At 34.3% G+C, this 21,811-nt stretch overlaps 1 protein-coding gene across 1 annotated transcript; it reads right to left on the bottom strand.

Moving 5' to 3' along the window:
- Nucleotides 1-10,452: 10,452 nt before the first annotated feature.
- LOC121409232 (TLC domain-containing protein 3A-like) lies at nucleotides 10,453-21,138 on the bottom strand. Its single transcript, XM_041601098.1, has 5 exons — nucleotides 20,873-21,138; nucleotides 16,267-16,353; nucleotides 13,628-13,829; nucleotides 12,837-12,932; nucleotides 10,453-10,793 (listed from the first exon to the last, which is right to left on the bottom strand). Exons 1-5 carry the CDS (start codon nucleotides 20,998-21,000, stop codon nucleotides 10,509-10,511), a joined length of 798 nt encoding a protein of 265 aa, XP_041457032.1. The 5' UTR covers nucleotides 21,001-21,138; the 3' UTR covers nucleotides 10,453-10,508.
- Nucleotides 21,139-21,811: the final 673 nt, after the last annotated feature.

Here is a 21,811-nt window from a genome sequence, read left to right as displayed (position 1 = left end):
AATGTAGGCCAGATTATATACGTTTGAGCCCCAATATACGTTTAATGTTGCATCCGGTATGCAAGAATGGAAAAAAAATATAGGAATGATCGCTGATATAGCAATAAAACCTACGAATCAAATTAATAGATTGGTGCAATGTTAAGTATATACACGGGAGGGATAGAGGGAATGCTGCATGTTTGGGGGGTTAGAGATGCTATGTTGATTTCAGCATAATTTACGGTGCAGAAAACTCAATGAATCCTTTCTGCCTTTTAAACAATCGATATGTTAAGTTGATTAGTTTTCAGAAAATGATTAGAATGAAAATTTCTGTGTTTATTGCAGGGTAAACTTTTATTCGATGCAATATGCTTTTAATATTGCAATTTCCAGAAAATGTTAAATGTTATTTGTGTCAAACTTCATGTATGTCACACGCTTGCCCGATATAACAACACGTAATGTATATGGAGATTAGATTCCGAATAGCAGGTTAAAGGTGAATGAAACCCTTGGAACAAGATATCTTGTGTAAAAACAGAAAAATCAAAGAAAAAGTAGCAATCAAAATTTCATTGAATATATCATTTACAAACAAATTTACGATAATTATAATGAGCAAAAGTATATTAGGGTATATTCAGTGTACTTAGTGGAGAGTTGTATTAGCGTGACATCACCAATTTTGTCGTGTTGCAAATGGGAGGATGTTCCATACTGATTTCGACATTATTGTTCGTCCAATTATTCTCTTTTCATACAAACAAACTTGTTATTTAATGATAACTGTCTAGATTCCTAGAACAAGAGCATCCAGTGAATTTGCAGGTCCATGCATAAAATCCATTCATAAACCCTGAATTTTGTTTTTAACTTAAATCACTATGTTATTGACCTCAATGAGCAACGGTATGAAGGTGGTAAGGATTTTGAGAATGTGGGCCGTGGTAATGGCGTACCTTTCGTATATATTGGTATATTATCCCCCCTCTTTTAGTTATTTGTAATTTTTTGTAACAATAATATTTTCATATATGGTTAATAAATTTCATGGATCCGGGATGGGTTGCCGTGTTTCAGACACTTATGGATTTATATTTAACCTATTACCTTACAAAGCTTTATGAAATACACCGGGGGTTGTAAAGAGATATAATTATTCATTCGTTTCTGTATGTCATGACAATGTGCACACTGTGACCATCACTAAAGAAAAGAAAATAAATTTTACATAAAAGAGATGTATATGATCATTTACATTGTTCGAAATTGGAAAATATAAGCAGCGGTATGATTATAAGCAGATGCTTTAGCCATTTGGTCAGATGCATAAAAAGGAGCAACTGCTGGCAAGCAATTGCTTCAAGTACAAGCAAAAGATCATGCTTTAATAATTGCTGTATTTCATATGCGTAAGCCTAATCCTTTGCTAGTGCTTGAACCGGCTTGAACCATTTTCTTGCCTCCAGGCAGCAATTGTCTAGCGGTTTGAACAGTAGCGTCATCGCGCTGGTGCGAACACGAAAAGGCAGGACTCGACAGCAAGGTGTCATAGGTGACGGTGTGGTAGAGCAAATTGTCAGTTCTTTCATATAACATCTTTTCCTCACAGGTGGTGTCAAACTAACTTGTTTCTTTTTGATATATGTATGTATTCGACATTTTATTTACACTTATGAGGAAGAAAATATGTACATGCTGCATACGGTACACCTTAGGGTTCTCTCTCAGGTGCATAAACTTGATTAAAAAAACGCGAACGCCCAGATCAAGCATACGTTCAAGCTGCTCTGACGGAGCTTGAAAAAACCCAAGCAAATGCTTAACGAAATGTTCGCTTTATGCATACGCTCTTCAGCAATTTAGCTTAATCGTCAAGGAAATGCTAGCAGTCAGCGATTGCTTGAGCTTACTAGTAAAAGCATTTTTCTCACTTATTTTTATGCATACGGAATCAAGCAAAAGCCTAGAAAAGGCAATTGCTACTTTTTTATGCATCTGACCCATTTCCACACCTTTGGCAATTTATTGATGGTAACTTTTTGTACATGTTTTGCCATAGATTTTGTTCAATTGTACAATGGATAGTTTATTAATTTCCCTTTTCATGGAATGGATCATGATCCGAAATATCCGTCGTTGCATGTACATTTCAACCTTGTAGTGTGACAGTGGGGCGTGGTCCGTAAGCGTTTATTGTTTCTTTTATCATAAAATAATATAAACAGAGTTTTATTTAGTCAGACCACGCCTCATGAATATTTATGGTATACATGGAACAGAATACCGTAATTTCCATCGCATCGATCAGTTCTACTTGTGTCTTGCGATCGGTAAAACGACGCGCAAGGTAGACTCTCTTCTTGAACGGTTTTTCAAAGTCTTCTTTTTTTTTAAACAATTTTTGAGGCAAGATTGAAATAAAGAAGTTCAAGATTTTTAGTCTGATTCAGAACTCCAAAACAGAGTTGGCCCTTATCGTAAGTGGGGAAAAAACACACGAACCATAACTATTAATATGACCTCTTTGGGCAGGTAGATGGCAGTATTCACGTTCTGTCCTTGTTCTATCCCTTCACGGAGGTACATGTAGCTCAGAATGACTGTTTATAAGCATGAAGAGTTGGGTTCAAGAAGATGTTCTAATGATCAAAACCAATAAAACTGCCACAGAAATATGCGAAAATTATTATAAAAGTGGCGTATAGCCATCTCAGTGATTTTCAGGTAGTAGAAATGATAGTAACTTCGTTGGTTTTAAATAAACTAGCTTGGAAGCATATCGCCTTGTTTGTCATGTTTAACATGAAAGGCCATGTTGAGGATACTATCCCATTCGTCATACACATGGATCAGTGGGAGAGAGATAATCATGGAAAAATCTTGCCAAAATAAATTGGTGCTGAATGTACGATTCGAACGCTGTCTATCTGGGACTTTACAGAAAGAAAGTGTATTATTTAAAAAGGCCAAGCCCAGTACGCTAAAAAGGTTATTATTATTATCTTAACTTGTTTGGACAAAACATCCGAAATACAATCCCATTACGTCAAGATATGAAAAATGTGTGTATCTGTTTTGGCACAGTTCGTAAACTCGAGCCTAACTCGTGAACAGCTTCAGAACTGGTTACAATATTGGGAGATTGACATGACCACCATGGCTGTATAAAGACTTGGTGGACAAGAGTTCGAAGATAAAATTTCACTTTTCCGTTTCAATGAAGTTCAAGTGAAACTGTGGTAAACATTCCATTTAAATCATTTGAGCCTACCCTGCCCGAAATCGATATAAATATGGAATTTCTGAGGATATGGACATATTATTGAAAGCCAAAAAAAATTTGTTTACTATACAAGATATCATATTTTTTAATACGTGCCTTCTGTATATGTTTGTCATTATTAGTCCATAATATACTATGAACTGAAATGTTTGTCTTTTAATTTACTTTTTACTCACGATTTTGATTTTGAGTTTTATATTTTTATCAACCACTGTCAATCTTTGTTGTGAATATAAGATTAAATGAAAGTTCAACAGTACTTATTTTGTGTATTCCTTTATTTTTGAAATTGAAATTGTAAAGGGCAGAGAACAATGAGGATGGATCTTGGATTTACGGGGGGGGGGGGGGGGGCACAGAATGTGGTTTAATCTCTCTTTAAAGGGTACTCCAGTCTAAAAATATGATTTTAACAGATGAAAAAAACTCAAAACATTAACACTGGAAATTTCATGAAAATTGGACAAAAAAGAACAGTCAACAGATTTGTATAATTTCAGAGAAACAATTTTATGCATGTCTTCATGAATAATCAACAAGCAAATTGATGTCATCATATCCCCACCAACTTGTTCTTTTGTATTTTATTACACAATATTATGATCATTGAAATTTTGTCCAAGAACTAAAATGGATTGACAAAGTGAGTGCATTAAATATTCAATACTGCAACTTTATTCATTATAAGGGAGACATATCATACACACATTTATGAAAATGTGAAATATTTTTTATTTCATGTAATAACATAAGAAAAAGGAAAGTAGGGATGTGACATCAGCCCACCTCTTGAATATTCATGACAACATGCATATAACTGATAAACTTTGAAATTCAATAACTTTGTTATTTGTAGTCAAATTTTTAAAAAATTTCAGAGTTTTGCTCAATGAATCTTACTATATTTATTTAGATATAATAATTATCAGCCAGGAGTATCTTGTAAAATCACATTCTGAAATGGCCAAAGTTTCAAACAAGAAAATAAACAGGGGGTGACATTTTGGGGGATAAAATGAGTCCCTCGGCTTCACCTCCAAATGATCCACAACTGACTCAAAAAACCAATCCTTATAACAATTAATTACTCTGAGGAAGATAAGAGGTTTACAATCAAAACAAGGTCATACATCATATCATTTATTTGTAATCCATATAACAAACATGTACATCATCATAATCATAAGATACACAGAAAATTTCAAACATTATTGCATAAGGTTTTGTTAAATAATTCAGTGGGTATCAATCAGTATTTACAAGTGAAATTAATTCCATGACACTGAAAACGAGGAAAGTGCCAAAATTTGTAATCCAAGGAATGACTCCTACACTATAAATATTTTGTGATTCCAATCAATATAAGATTATCATACATCACAATATTACTCATAATGTATGCAAAATGTACTTCATAAAGACCACTGCCTCAGAAGAAATAATAGTCACACATAACCAACAAAAAGCTTTCTCAAATGTACACTGATTATAGTAATGACTAATCCACTGACCAAGATTTGAATTGAGTTTACTATACATATTCTATAGACCTGAGCTGGAGTTTTGTCGCACACAAAGCTAAATGGATCAAGTATCTAAACAGAACAACCATATCATCCTTACAAGATGCTTGTATAGAAACACGGACAGTGACTAGCTTTTCAAATGTTTTCAAGGAATGCTGAGTAATAATACCGTGAAAGACCTATCGGTAATACATGTATAAACTTTTCAATTTAGCACAATACTATCTAAAATTCATAACTTAGCTTTGATTTTCCTTATTCTGAATATGAATCAAGTACACATGATTAACTGATTTTTGGCCCCTGTCTTACAAAGAGTTATGATTGATCCAATCGACCTCAATTGCACGGAAATCCATCAACAGAATTTCTTTCTAGATGAAAATTGCACAATGTCCTTGTAAAGAAAGTGAAGCACATTGAATTTGAATTTCAATAACACAATTTATGTATGAATATACATCATATCTAGAAAATATTTTGAACAAACATGCAGTTTAGATGTTGACGTTGCTGGTATTCCATAGTTGTGGATGATCGAATCGATTGCAACTCTTTGTAAGACGGGCCCCAGGTCAATCCCTATAAGCTCTGCTACATCTGACATTTTACAGGAAAGCCAAAGATGGCAAATTTTATTGTGGTTTGGATTTCAAGTGCATCCAAAAAAAAAAACCTGCAAAAGTGAGATCTGCCAGAAGAAAGATGTGCCAATGTTTATATAGATCATCATTCCACAAAACGTAATGGCAGTAAGGAATAGAGGGCAGTATATCATAATTCATATTGGGCATTTTATGATATAGTGTGTATGAATTACAATCCAGCATTGTTTATGGGTAACAAAATGACATCTACTTCTTTCTTCTTCATTTTTTTTTTTTTTGGGGGGGGGGGGAGTGCTAGCATATAAGTGATATTGTGAACTACTGTAACCATGACCACTTAACACAATCTTAGGGCTGATTTTTGCAATAGATAACATGATGATGAGAAATCAATCATACAAACCAACTATAATTGATCCCTATTGGGTTATGGGCAAGTTACAAAACAAAAATATAATACCCACCCAGGAAGGATTACAGAACACAATGACTGATATTCTATGATATATTAGTGTTATCCAATACCACCTCATATAAGTTTCATTTAATGTGATTGAATACTGTTTTTATTAAAATCATCAAAGAATCAAATTCTTATCCTAGTTAATTGATCTGAAATACCCTTTGTTAATTGTAACCTGATAACTGTCAATTAGTTTTATCCATGTTTGATATCATACTACTAATGTAAAAATTATCATAATAAATCAAAATCTTCACATTTGTTTTTTGAAGATTGACATCAATTTATTGACCTCAGTGAAGGAATGGGCAAAACTTTTGAGGGGGCCAGATATGGCATATCAGGCAAAATTTGTAAAAAAACCCACAAAAAACAAAAGGGTGAGCAGTGACATAAAAAATTGACATTTCTATTACAAAAATCAAAATTTGTAATTGATTTGGATTTTGGACATAATATTCAGAAAAAGTGCAAAATTTCACCCGTCTCTCTTTCTTTTCTCTTTTTTTGTCTTGGTCAGAACTTTTTTTTAGAGGGGGGTGGGGTGGACCCCCATCTGTAATTCTGTATGCCACTGATTGGCCCCTAAATGATCAATGCTTTTGGTCTAGTTACTTTAAATTACATTCATGCATTTGCTGATACTGGACTATTATAAGAAAAATTTAAGAAATTCTAGGCATTTATATTATCTTAAAAATTCAGCTCGTGGTCAAATTTCGTTTAACCTGACTAAATCATGTGACTTGAAACTCAAGCAAGATCATGGGCAGAAATCCCAGGGGGAAGTGTCCCCCCTACCAAAAAATAGTTGGGGGACACAATATCAAATGTCCCTCTACTATTTTTTGTCTTTTATGATGGAGAAAAATATGTCACTTCACAATCAAAATAATACATGTATATTGGACTAAATGACCTTACTTGTTGGGTGATAACCTTTTTTTTGCTTGTCAATTTATTTAGGTTCTGATCCCCCCTACCTTTGGGTACAGATTTCCGCCCATGAGCAAGATGATCAGTGATAGTAGATTACCCTTATGCCCAAGTTTCATGAAGTTACAATGACATTCCAAAAACTTGACCTTGGTTAAGATTTTTCAATATTGACACCCCAACATGGTTAACGTTCATTGACCCCAAATGACTTTTGACCTTGGATCATGTGACCTGAAACTAATTCAAGAAGATTTGTGATACTTGATTACCCTTAATTCCAGGTTTCATGACCAGGTCCATATTTTCCCAAGTTATGAGGACATTTAAACAAGTGGAATGCCTCTGGCCGTCTCACCTGCATCACGCGGTTCAATATAGCAGCAGTGCTGACTTTGAAAACTACTCTAACTCGCACAAGATGTTCAGTGATGCATGGTTACTCTTATGTCCACTTTTTATGAACTAGACCAATAAACTTACAGAGATATGATGGTTATTCAACAAAAAACCCCAACATGGCCAAAGTTCATTGGCCTTACATGACCTTTGACCTTGATCATGTGACCTGAAAATCGCACAGGATGTTCAGTGATACTTGATTACTCTAATGTCCAAGTTTAACGAACTAGACCAATAAACTTTCAAAGTTATGATGGTAATTCAACAGATACCCCCAAATCGGCCAAAGTTCATTGACCCTAAATGACCTTTGACCTTAATCATGAGACCTGAAACTTGCACAAAATGTTCAGTGATGCTTGATTACTATTATGTCCAAGTTTCATGAATCAGATCCATAAACTTTCAAAGTTATGATGGTAATTCAACAGATACACCCAATTCGGCCAAAGTTTGACCTTGGTCATATGACCTGAAATGCGCACAGGATGTTCAGTGATACTTGATTACTCTAATGTCCAAGTTTAACGAACTAGACCAATAAACTTTCAAAGTTATGATGGTAATTCAACAGATACCCCCGAATCGGCCAAAGTTCATTGACCCTAAATGACTTTTGACCTTAATCATGAGACCTGAAACTTGCACAAAATGTTCAGTGATGCTTGATAACTATTATGTCCATGTTTCATGAATCAGATCCATAAACATTCAAAGTTATGATTGGAATTCAACAGCTACCCCCATTCGGCCAAAGTTCATTGACCCTAAATGACCTTTGACCTTGGTCATGTGACATAAAACTCACGCAGGATGTTCAGTGATAATTGATTAACCTTATGTCCAAGTTTCATGAACTAGGTCCATATATTTTCTAAGTTATGATAACATTTCAACAAGTGGAATGCCTCTGGCCGTCTCACCTGCATCACGCGGTTCAATATAGCAGCAGTGCTGACTTTGAATACTACTCTAACTCGCACAAGATGGTCAGTGATACATGGTTACTCTTATGTCCACTTTTTATGAACTAGACCAATAAACTTACAAGATATAATGTTGATGGTTATTCAACAGATACACCCAATTCGGCCAAAGTTCATTGACCTTTGACCTTGGTCATGTGACCTGAAATGCGCACAGGATGTTCAGTGATACTTGATTACTCTAATGTCCAAGTTTAACGAACTAGACCAATAAACTTTCAAAGTTATGATGGTAATTCAACAGATACCCCCGATTCGGCCAAAGTTCATTGACCCTAAATGACCTTTGACCTTGATCATGTGACCTGAAACTCGAACAGGATGTTCAGTGATACTTGATTACTCTTATGTACAAGTTTCATGAATCAGATCCATAAACTTTCAAAGTTATGATGGGAATTCAACAGATATCCCCAATTCGGCCAAAGTTCATTGACCCTAAATGACCTTTGACCTTGGTCATGTGACGTGAAACTCATGCAGGATGTTCAGTGATACTTGATTAACCTTATGTCCAAGTTTCATGAACTAGGTCCATATATTTTCTAAGTTATGATGTCATTTCAAAAACTTAACCTCAGGTTAAGATTTGATGTTGACGCCGCCGCCGTCGGAAAAGCGGCGCCTATAGTCTCACTCTGCTATGCAGGTGAGACAAAAACTCAACTATGTCGCCGCCTCTGCTATTTGAAAATATCAGAGATCTTTGAAACCAATTTACAATATTTTAATCACAAAGTAAAGAAAGCCTTGAAAATAAAGGCTAGAATACAAACACGCTAGAAATATAAACATACAGGGAAAAATTATAAGGGGGCTTGGGTGATTTAACCCCCGAAACGCTCAATAGAGCCCCTGATATTTAAAAATTCCCATTTATTGCAATGTTAAAGCTAATCCAATGCAATAGATTTAGACAGTAGCTTGTGAAAAGTAGCCCAAGAAAAAAATATTACAATTTTTTGCCTGTAAACATGTGGCAACATAATACATTCATTCTAGTCTAAAGTAGTCTTGACTCTAGATAAACAAGGTGTGTGTAAACTCTGCATAAATATATCTTAGAGAGTAAGTATTTTTAACAAAAAATTAAATCCTTCAAAATTGCTGTTGATCATTTATGGAAACATGCTCATATACATGTAACATGGGTATGATTATTAGAAATTCATTGGAATATTTGCATAAAAAAATTACCTCCATGCTGATTGGCAAAGAAAAATGAACTTTTCTATATAATATATATTATTGTTATCATATGTCAAAATATAGGCAGCACACAAATCTTGTCTTAATTTCCATATTTGGTCATAATTCAATCCACTACATTTGTACAAAACATATTCAAGAGGAAACTACATCTAGACCTAGAGCATGTTATTGAGATTTATTTGAAAATATCTTATGTTTAGATTTCTTTCTCATTGTATGTACAATACAGAGACCGAAATGTTTCTTGAAAATCTTTTTTTTCTTCTCTCTTCTTCTAATTCTTCTACATCTTCATTTATTTTTTCTTTCATTTCTTTTCTCCTAATTTAACCTTCTCTATTCTCCTTCTACCACCTTTCTTTTTTCTTTCTTTATTTGTCTTTAATAATAAGGTATAGTTCAATTTTGTAGTTACAGAAAATTATCATATACATATGATTCATCAAATAAAGATTATAAATGATCCATCAATCAAATTATAAAAAGGGAGATTGAAATGTTTATAAACTCTATTCCTTCATCCTCAAACTGAGAAATACATTCCCAAGAGGAGTATCCCAGTACCCTGTTTCACAAAACTTGCTTAAGATATGAAAAACCTGACAAGCTAAGTTGTATATGGAATGCCAATTGAGATGCCTAAAATAATGTCCTAACTTTTCATGAAAAGAAGAAGAAGAATATATCTATACAACCAATATTTACTTGACAATGATATGTACTTGCATGAAAAAGATTTATTTTGAATAAAAATGAAAAAAAAAAAAAAAAATCTGTTAAAAAGACTCAAACTGATTGACCTACATGTACAATATTCAAGTTATCTGAATTTAATAGTACGAATGTGCAAGATTGCAACATCCACACACAAAGTTACATAATGTAACCATAATTTTGGTTTACGAAAAAGCACCAAGCCCCCTTTTCATAGAACAATAAATATCAAATGTTAAATGCGTAATACATATCTAATCTCATCCAATCAAAATACATGATCTTAGTAGACATTAACAATTACTGTTTAAACATTACCAATTATAGGTATAGGTACTGTTTAAAACAAGCCATATGAAAAGGGTACTGGGCGAAAGTTCCTGGACAGAATCAATCTCGCTTTGTACCGACTGAATCTTGCTTTGGGTTTTTCCCAAGTGCCTTGAAGAATCCACGGCAAAAAATAACATACCATGAAGTCTGGAGAGCCATCACTATTGTCATGGCTATGTGGCACCCGTAAGGAACACTTACTAAGACCTGAGAGAATGTTTGCTGCTTGTTGATAGCATAGATGACATACATAGCAGGCCAGAGAGCTACTCTTACCAGGAAGAACATTATCAGGACAAGAAGGTTGTTGATACTGAACATCAATGAGGACCCATAACCATTCTAAAAGAAAAAGACAAGTATTGGTACAGACCTATTAAAATGTAAAGAAGTTACTTCTACCAGAAAACTACCCCTTTCAAGAATATTTAAAGGAGAATGAAACCATTGGAACAAGATAGCTTGTGTGAAAACAGAAAAATCAAAGAAACAGATCAACAAAAGTTTGAGAAAAATCGGACAAATAATGAGAAAGTTATGAGCATCTGAATATTGCAATCACTAATGCTATGGAGATAGCAAATTGGCAATGCGACAAAGATGTGTGATGTCACTTGTGAACAACTCTCCCCATTACTTTAGTACATGTATATATTTCACTTGAATTGCCTCTTTTATCACATCTATCCATAGATCATGTGTTCTTTCTACATGAGGGCATGTAATACATATTTTTTAAGAATACATCATGGATAAAGAGTTTGTATCATCATAAGAAAAAGCAAAAAGAGACATTTTGAGGGTATTTTATAGTCCACCAAAGGGAAAGTTGTTCATCAGTGACATCACACATCCTTGTTGCATTGCCAATAGGAGAATCTCCATAGCATTAGTGATTGCAATATTCAAATGCTCATAACTTTCTCATTATTTGTCCGATTTTTCTCAAACTTTCTTTATTCTTATTCTTTGATTTTTCTGTTTCTACACAAGCCTATTTGTTCCAAAGTTTTCATTCCCCTTTAAGAATCAAAGCCTTAAATGGCCAATTGGAGAAATCGACCTGCTTATGTAATGTTATTATAATGTATATTCTTGTGAAACATTACTATACACCATTTTAGGATAAAAGAGATTTGATTAGGGGGGGGGTGTATGTCTTTTTCATTTGTTAGTAAAAAAAAAATGCTGAAACTGATTAAGTCAAAGACACTGATAAGACCCCTCTCTTTTAATCATCAAATGCTTTAAGCATTGTTTATCTGAGTCAAAGCAATGTCATTACTCACAGTAGATCTGGTAAAGGAATTAACATAATTTTCAACTTTAGCTCAGTTGTCACTGTAGTGAATGAGAAATCCTATTAGTAACATAAATTGATCTGATTAATAATTAATGCTGAATTGTGGTTAAACTAGTTCATGACTTTGAAAATTTTGTGTAAGCATAACCTCCATCAAGTGATATCATATGAATGGAATTGATATTGATTGACAAATTAAAGAGATGCATTTTGGTAATTTTGAAATAGATTTTCACATAACTAGCACGATTTTCCAATAACACTATTTTGAATTCTGTGTAAAAGTTTGATAAACAGTACCTCATGCAGCTCTACCAGATGGAAAAAAAATCAGTCAACAAATAGAGACGTGTCTTGTAGTGAATTTTGAAAACTGCACATAAATTGGCATATTTGATGAGTTTCAAAATTCTGTGTTGAGGGTATGAATCCCCTACATAATACTATTATTATATAAGGCAAACCAAATCGAAAATGGACATGAAATGACAAATAAGCACAAGCTCATCTGGCACTAAGTTAAGGCAGGATGAGCTAAAATGAAACCAATAAGCCAAAAAAAAATTATTACATTGGATACATGTACTCTTGAGTAGCATTTTTGGATATTGTTACTCTCTCGAACAGTCAAGGTTGAGTCATTCCAGTAGCACAATCTATCAAATGCCATGACATGGAATGCTAAAAAGCTATTGAGTGACATCTCCTGGCTGGTAAACTCACTTCTTTTACAGAATTTGACTTTCAAGTATAAAATAGTTTTAGTGTTGTAGCCCCGTATTCTGATGTCAAGTTTAACTTAGACCATAGTCTAACTCTGTGCTAAAATTATGGAAAGCCAAAAGTGTCAAAATTTTTATTAAGTTGTACGTTTCCTGATTCATCGATGGTGGAGACAATCATCTATTTATACTTCCTAGACAAGTATGAATGATTTGAGAACCAAATGAGTTGAAATATGATATCTCAACAATTAGTGATTTATGTAACAATTGGCTTTCTATACTTAAACCACAACTTTAAACCCGAGTTAAACCCGACTTCAGAATACGGGCCATAGTCTTTTAGTGCTGTGTACCCACCTTAATAAGAATCTTTCTCAAGTTCACAAATGGTGTGCTGTATTCTGTAATGTAGACACATCCTACAATAAAGGTTCCTTTGTTGTGACGATAGCGCTGTTTTGAAAGGGAAGAGAGGAAAAGAGAGACAGGTACACATGTTAATAATCATAATAATAATAGCAGGATAAAGTGCTTTTTACTCTGAGGATATATAGAACTGCTAGATTACCCCGCCTTTAGCTGCGGTGTCCATATGGGCGCCCAAATACATATCCCAATTCCACTCCTTTATGACAAAATCATTGTGCATTCATTTCATTTCAATCTTTATTTATATTTAAAATCAACACATCCATCTGTTAGAATATCAAATTCTGACGAGTACAAATCCGCGGCCCCACATATTTGTCTAGTTCTCAACAATTTACGATTTTTAGAATAAAAAAATCATTCGGCACAAACATGAAAAAAAAAAATTAATGAATGTCATCCAAAATATGGTCACACTATGGTACAAATTTGAAGAAAAGTTACATTAAGAATCCAAATGGTAACCCATGTACTGATTAAAATTCAATTTTTTTTTAAATTAACAACATTTAGTGAAACATTGCTCAGTGTAATACACAGGATAATATCTGATAAAAAAATACATATTATGTTCTTTAGTGCTTGGTATGAAGATCAATATTAATAAGAACCTAAAAATATTACATGTACATCATCATTATTACAATAATCATCAATACTAATACAGCAATTATCATTATTATCACTATTATGATATCAATATTTACAAGTTTACTTACAAGTATAATGGGATAGCCCAGGAATGTGGAGATTGCATGATGAAAAACTTCCAATTTTAATGCTTTTATAAATGATGTCAATCTTGTGAAAAAGGGTTGATCTTGCTTGTTTTTTTCCCGTATGTAGGCATGGTACATGGCATAAGTGTCGTATGGCATGTACGGATAGGCAAATGCAGCAAAGTAGTTTAACAGCCAGTGACTAATACATGGGGAGAAAAAAAAACAAGAATACACATGTAAATTGAAAGAATATCTTTGTGTCCCACAGCAGATAACCTCATCATATATGTGTTAAAACTACAGTAGACGGACTCTAAACTGCATGCAGACTGGAAAGAGAGGGGAGTGCACAGCCATTGAAAAAAAGAGCATTATATTCAATTTGTCATTGAATCAAAATCACACCAAAAATCCAAGTGTAATCTTCCTTTTTTTGTAATGAGTACTAGTTCCAAAATTAAAACTACTTTTGGCAAGAACAATACTTGGAAGGAAGGATGGATAACCCAGAAACACTGGGTCTCTAGCAATCTGCTACATGAGGAGAAGCATCACGATTCAAGATGGTAAATTCACTCTGATGACCTATATTATGAAATGAAGTTTTCTCATCTGTTTAAAATCTACTAGTAATTAGGCAATTTAACTTTTGTGAAAATAGTTTGTATTGATTTCTAAGGAGATTATTTCTCATATCACTAATTAATAATGCCTCTTTAAATTATTTGTTTATTGTAATCTGTAGGAGTGTAATTTTTCAATATCAATTATCAATATTCTGTTATTCTTCAAAAGAATCCACACATATATTCCATTTATGTATATTAATCCAATTGGTTTCCAAGAACTAATCTAAAGCTTTTTTTACCCCCCCCCCCTGGATGTGGAGATAAAAGAATTTAAGGCACATCATAAAGTTTGCGTATTGTGGAAGAGCCGTGGTGAAGTGGTTCTGACTCTCGCCTTGTAAACAGAGGGTCGTGTGTTCGAATCTCACCGTGGTCTAGCGTCCTTTGGCAAGGCTTTAATCCACACTTTGCCACTCTCGATCCAGGTGCTAAATAGGTAACTGGTAGGATGTGAAAGATATTGTATGTTTGATTTTGCCAGCGCCATAATGTGGCTGCGACGAATGCAAGGAACGCTCCCCAGGGAGTGGAAATTGTGCACTTTTCGTGCTTGATTGAAATGAATCCAATGACCGGGGTAATAATATGCTGTAACGCGCTTTGGGCCATTCTGGGAAAAGCGCTTTATAAAAATTGGCTATTATTATTATATGATGGAAATATGTTAATGTACCATAATTCACAACAAAACAATGCATTTAGATAGAATTTAGACAAGATTATAAATATACATATACAGCCCCTGGGCTAGGAGATAAAAATCTTTACTGGTACATCAAAAAGTTTTCAAAGGATGGACACCTGTTGATGTACCACAATTCACAACAAAAGAAAACATATGAATATTAGACAAAATCAAACAAGAAAATATACCTAAATATACAAATTACAGTTTCAGCAAGGTCAAATGCATCATGGTACACCTACATGCAGATTTGATTTATACACCACTCTCATCTACTTTCTTGAACCAGTTTACTTGAAATTAGAGCGGTCTTGGAAGTAATCTTAATTGGTCTTTCAGCCCAGTGTGGAAATCCAAAAATCACTATGCCTCGTTAAACTGGTTTAGACGTAGGTACATTCTTCTTCCTGTTCATCATTCTTCCCCTCAATTCCCCGTCCTCTTTCTCTTCCTACCTTTCTCCTACATGTACTTCACTGGCATGCAGATGGGGGCCCATGTACCCCTCCCCCACAGAGCTACCAAGTCTCACGCATTGTGCGTGAGACTCACGCATTCAGGGTCCGTCTCACAATCTCACGCCTGGCACCCATTTTTCTCACGCATCGGGACCCGACAGAAAAAAAGGAGAAAAAGAAGCATTATTCGTCAGATTATACGACAGGCCGACCGCCTTCGCGTCTAGCCCGGCACGCGAGACGAATCGAGAGTGCAGTCAGCGCACAGCTAGTACGTGATACGATGAATCGTGTGCGTGCATCGCATGGTTTTTGAAGCCCATATCTCATGCGCGCATGCCTTTTCGCAACGTACGAGTGTAATTACTGGCCGCGCGCGCACAGAGACGTCGAGTCATGAAAATCTCACGCATAACATTTTTTTTTAACTTGACATCTCTGCCCCCATCATTAAAAAAAAAGAAGAACAGAAAGTCCAAAGGAGCAGAAAAAAGTAAAATATGACATTACTTTCTGATTATGTCAAAACTTATCACAAAAATAGAATTTTGTATAAAAAGATCAAATATTTTGCTTACTAGCTTTGCTCGTTCACAGCTTTTTAGAAATTTTATCCCAATATATATGTATGTCATGTCTGGTCACCTCAATGTGTTTACAGTCGCACATTTAGCTCATTATGGTACTTCTACATCTATCTTCATCATGACCATTGGCAACATACCCATCATCACAACAATTATACTTAGATGTAACATCCTCCTCCTTCTTATCATCATCACGGGCGGCACCACCACAACTAAGATCACCACCACAGACTCTATCAAAATCATCAACCATTATAAAGATAAATTTTATACTCACTCATCATGAATGATGTCTTTGTATGTAGCCCTGACTGATATAGTTCCCACAGCCGCAGCTAAGATAGCATGAATAATAGACACCAGTCTGTTAAAAAAAATGTAATTTTCAGATCATAATGAAAGTAGAAAAAAAATTAAGATGCATACAGAAAGTATCATTATATATCCCTGTATTATTAGCAGTTGAAATAAGCTAATATGTTTTATATTAGATTTCAGAAAAGTGAGAAGGGATACACACTGTATACATATACACGTATTTTTAAATTTCAGAATAATTCAATATTATTGTTTGAAAGCTTTACATTTTGTGATTTCTCTTAAAGATATATAGGAAATCTGAGGTATTAATAGCTACCTGTGTTCAAGTAAATGTACTCTTATCAAATTTTGGTACATTGAATTGCCATAATTTGATTCTTTTAGGACAAAATGATGATGATACTTGGACACAATGTTCATATAAGAGTGGTATACATACATGTACATGTAATTATGGTCAATAACTTCATTATAAATAGTACAAAATTTCCAGTAAAATGCATGTTTTTAATCCAAATGTAAAGCCTACAAGCAATAAATGTATAGTGTAAGTAGTAAATTGATTCATGCTAAAATGTCACTATATGTGCCCCAACTTCATGGAAGACCAAATTGCATTTCAAACTTGTCTAAATTACCTTAAATATTAACTTATCTCAACCTGTATTTCACAAATGCATAAATGAAATCTCCAAAAGGGTTTCTTTTTTTTCTACATAAAATATAATTTAGACAAATCCGAGATCTGTTTTTAACAGTAATCCACAAGCCTAAGCCTTGAAATTGATACATGTGTACTGATCAATTTTCAATTATAAATATTTTGAGAGTATTGTAAGGGCACAAGAGAGTTTCAAACATTTTAATCTGTCTACAGCAATTTGCTATAGTTTTTAAGTTTTATTTTTTTGTCTTTTAAAAGTAATTTTGAAGCAACGAGCTACATGTAGGTATCTGTTTCACCAGAACCTATTAGGAGTTGAAAATTATAAGAATTTGAATTAATGTACAAAACCTAACCTGAATAGTCACATGTAATAAAGAGCCAGGTTTTAAGGTTATGGAAGGGCCTTTATACATTTAGAAGATTATTAAATTTTAGAAGTGAGTTTCCCTTATGAGTTCGGTTCAGTGGGTTATTAGGGAACCACTTGTTGATTTGTACTATTACATGGACTTTACTTTCACAAGTTATTTATTGCTTTATGTTCTGTAAACTTGACAAGAATACTGTTTGTTGCAGTTGAGTCTTTGACAAACGTTGAGAACTGAATTTGAATAGAGGTGGGAATTGTTCATGAACATGTTACCATGTAAAAGGAAAAACAAACAAATATTGAAAGACTCCTCCAAACAGACACATTTCAGCTGTCTAAGCCAGGTCTACTGTCATGGCTATCTGATATTATTTTAAATGAGGAATAATCTAAGTAATTTCAGATAAAAGAGGAGATTCTGAAGTTTACATTGGTAGGTCATTTGACAATTGTATTCATGATTAAGTTTTGATAAATCATCGCTGAATCTCGGTTGTTTTTTTGTGGGATGCACTGTATAGCAAAACAAGTGCGATAGATCATTCAATAATAAGTGTATTGCATAGAAACCATAAAAACTGTTGGTAAAACACCTCAAAACCATTCATTTTGAAATAGTAAAAAAATTGAATCGATAAATATTCTACCGCGTCAGGCCATCCATAACTGGACTGGTATTCACAGTTTTCTAAACCTTATCAACATTTTGATGAATTCTATCTCTAATTTATGCATAGAATTTGTCGAATTGTATTTGTCGGTATCAAAAATTTAAAAAATTTATGTAACACTATATTTTGATGATGTTTGGAATCATAAAAAACGTATAGGGCCTAGACCCTCATGATCATTTTTTCACAAAGAAAACCTTTATGATTTACATTTGTAAACTATTAAAATTTGATATCCCAGGGGTATCGGTACCCATCTCAACTTCCACAACTTGAAATGAATTATTCATAATTTGATTCTCTCAGCAATTGAATGCTACATTGCATAGGCGGATCCAGGGGGGCCCCGAGGGGCCCGGGACCCCCTATTGGCGGAGCAAAAAAAAAGAAAAAAAGGGAAAAAGAAAGGAAAAAGAAAGGGAAGGGAAAAGAGAGGAGAAAAGAAGAAAGGCAAACATAAGAGGAGGAACATGATTGAATAAAACATGAGGGGAAGACTTTGAAAATAATTTTTTGAAAAATCTATTTGTTAGGATATAAAATTTTCGCTCGCGCTTCGCGCTCTTATTGTCTTTTAGGGGATTTGCATATCTTGCTCAAAATGGAGCTTTAAATATCAAACTTTGAAGTCAATATACAAAACATATTTCAGCTGGGAAATTGAACTTTCATTATTTTGTTTGATTTACTAATTGATTTTCAAAAAGTGCTCTGTAAAAATGTCTGTGTTATGGTCTGAATATTATCATTTTCTGCTTGCGCTGCGCGCTCGCAAAATTTGATTTGTCAGGTACCTATTATTTTCCTGTATTCCATAAAGTTCTCAAAAAGTTCCCCATTCAGGTCAGATTGTCAAAACATATCAGCTAGCGCTGCACGCTAGCATTTTGATTAGTGAGTTATGTATATCCCAATATTAATTTTAAATCAAACTACTTTGATGACAGTTTATCAAAAATTTCGGCTCGCGATTTCCGCTCGCATTGATAGATATCATGCATTTTATGCATAATTACAAAAGTGCTTTAAATGTCCAGTTTTCAGGCCATAATATTAACAGATTTCGCGCTCTCATGCTTAGGAAGAGAAATAGGAAGATAGTCATCATTTTCTTATGATGACATAATGCCCTTATAGAATGTCCCGGTCCTATGTAAAAACTCAAAGTAATAATAATAAAATACATCAGCTCTTTTTTAACTGTCATCCATCACGATTCACAATTTTCCCACAGTGTTTGCAATACAGAGCTTAAATTGACCCTTTGTTAGATCAGAATAACATATATTTTTAGCTCGCGCTTTGCGCTCGCTTTATTAATTTTCATGATAAGAAAGGTACTTAGAATACCCAAATTCTAGGTCGAATCTAAAACACACGTTAATTCAGATACGCAGATTGTTCTCTATTTAAATCATTATCCAGTTTCAGATCACAATATCAAAAAGTGTCTGATCGCGGATAAATAACTTATCCTTTTCATGATTTACAAAACATGAATAGTTTCCAGAATTTTTCCGCTCGCGCTTCGTGCTCGCATCAATAAAGTTTAGTTTATATACTTAGAGTCCTTCTAAGATTACAGAAAGTGCTTAGCATTTCCGTTATTCAGGTAAAAAAGGTCAAAAATTTTCAGCTCCCGCTTCGCGCTCGCAATATTTGAATGATGAAATATGTAAGGTCTTCATGGCTAAATGCAAGCAGTCCATAACAGGTACAATTTCGAGCAGTTCAAAACGTATACAAAAATTTTCTGCTCGCGCTCTGCGCTCGCATTATTAATGTAAGGAAGATCCTCACTTACTCATCCTTTTCATGATTTACAAAACTAATTGAATAGAGTGTCTTGCTCAGTAGGTCTAAATCTCGAATTTTTTTGCTCACGCTTCGTGCTCGCATGTTTAATTATATACATATTCTGTTAAACAAAACGTAAGAATTTCCACGTGGTAAAAATGTAAAAAAAATTCAGCTCGCGCTTCGCGCTCGCATTATTTGATTTTAAAAAATGTGTTTAATTGCAAGCAAGTATTTAACAGTACCTTTTCCATCACTTCATTTCTGCTCACTCTTTACGTTCGTAGTAATTATTAACTTGCATACACATCTTTTTTTTTTCAGGAAGACATACATCCCAGAATGTTCAAAATTTTAAGAAAAAGTACATCAGATTTATTAAAAAAAATAGCTCGCGCTTCGCATTATATAAATAAGGGTTATGGTATTATACATTTATGTTTCATAAGAACAAAGCTAAAAAGTGACCATTAGGACTACCCCTTCAAAGAAACAAAAGAAATCCCGGCAAAAATCATATTCGAGCGGCCGATCGGGGAAAATATGGCTGAAAAAAATCCGGGCCCCCCCTATTGGCGAAAGCTGGATCCGCCCCTGGCATTGTATGGTGCATATTGCCTCTGACCTCTGTTTTTTTTTCTATAACTGTCTAACGTCAGATGTATTTCCAACTCATAACAATATTTGCAGCTTAATATACCATAATTTAGCTTTTTGAAATTTTTTTTTTGTGACTAAGGCAAGCTAAACCTGAGCCTAATTGTTGTTACTTGGGTCATGTACATGGATGCATGTACTGTAGGTGAGCCAAGTCAGGCAAGATCGACATGACTAGTCTAGAGTCGACTACGGTACGTCTCGTCTGCTCTTTCTAATTCCACCGATTGAGGGATTCTATTTAGGAAGCCTTTCCTGAAACAATTTAAAGATTGGAACTAACTCCATGGTTGGTGGATAAAGTCAAGAATACATGTAAGATATGACCAACTTGTCCAAGATCCAGGTGTTAAGAAACGGGTCCCGCTTGCCGCCCGCCCGCCGCCCGACCTAACCTTACCGCATCGCAGTTCCACAGGCTCTTGAGTCGGAAAGTACGAAAGACAGCAGAAACCATATCAAATGAAATGATGCTGGCCAGAAAATGCAGCCAATAATGAAATTTGTTGCGAGTGTATTTTGTTCCATTATTGAAATAACGGACGTTCACAGTTCTGACCCTTCTATTCAAGAACTTAATAACTAAAGTAATCTGAGCTCGTCCAACTCCGGCTCCCCGTTTCAATTCTTTTTCTTTTTTATACAGCGTCGAGTAGCTCTACAGTTACTTACAGATCCGCCGCCCTGCCGCACCCCGGCGCTGGCAGGCTAGGTTACCTGCGCTGATTGGGCATGGGATGCGGCTTGGTACTGTATTCTGACTGAAAGTTTCGACCTTTGCCTTGGTTTCGACACAATCACACGCGCTGCCATTTGGAGACTTAGGTCTATAGTGGGGATGATTGATTGAAGGATTTTATTAAAAATATCCATTCTCGCAGTCCAAAGACTGAATTGCAATGGTTACAATGTATGTATAAGATAAAATAACTAATACAATTTAACATTTGGTTCGAGAAATAAATAGTAAATGAAATAGTTACATGCATTCATGGAAGTAGTACTTTTTGAAACGATTATTAATAAGAAATAAAAGCTAGCTAGTGTATTCACTGGGAATAACAATGCAATCTAGGAAGTATATTACTCGAAAGTTAGTAAAATTGAATATTATTATACAAGAATGCTTTATTTTGAAATTGATTGTTTGTAGATTGATATTGCACAGGTTTAAAATGAAATTGAATGATCTGGGTGAATATATGGTAAAAATAAAATCAAACTATAAAGTCATGCAATCTCTACTCAAATTATGATCAAATTAAAATCATTCATGATTAAACGTAATCAATTATAAATCGTACTAATTCAGTGATTAACCAAAATATGCAATTGGGAA

The sequence above is a fragment of the Lytechinus variegatus genome, chromosome 2, assembly GCF_018143015.1.
Source record: "Lytechinus variegatus isolate NC3 chromosome 2, Lvar_3.0, whole genome shotgun sequence".
NCBI lineage: Eukaryota > Metazoa > Echinodermata > Echinoidea > Temnopleuroida > Toxopneustidae > Lytechinus > Lytechinus variegatus.
This window is presented reverse-complemented; position numbering and strand designations above follow the sequence as displayed.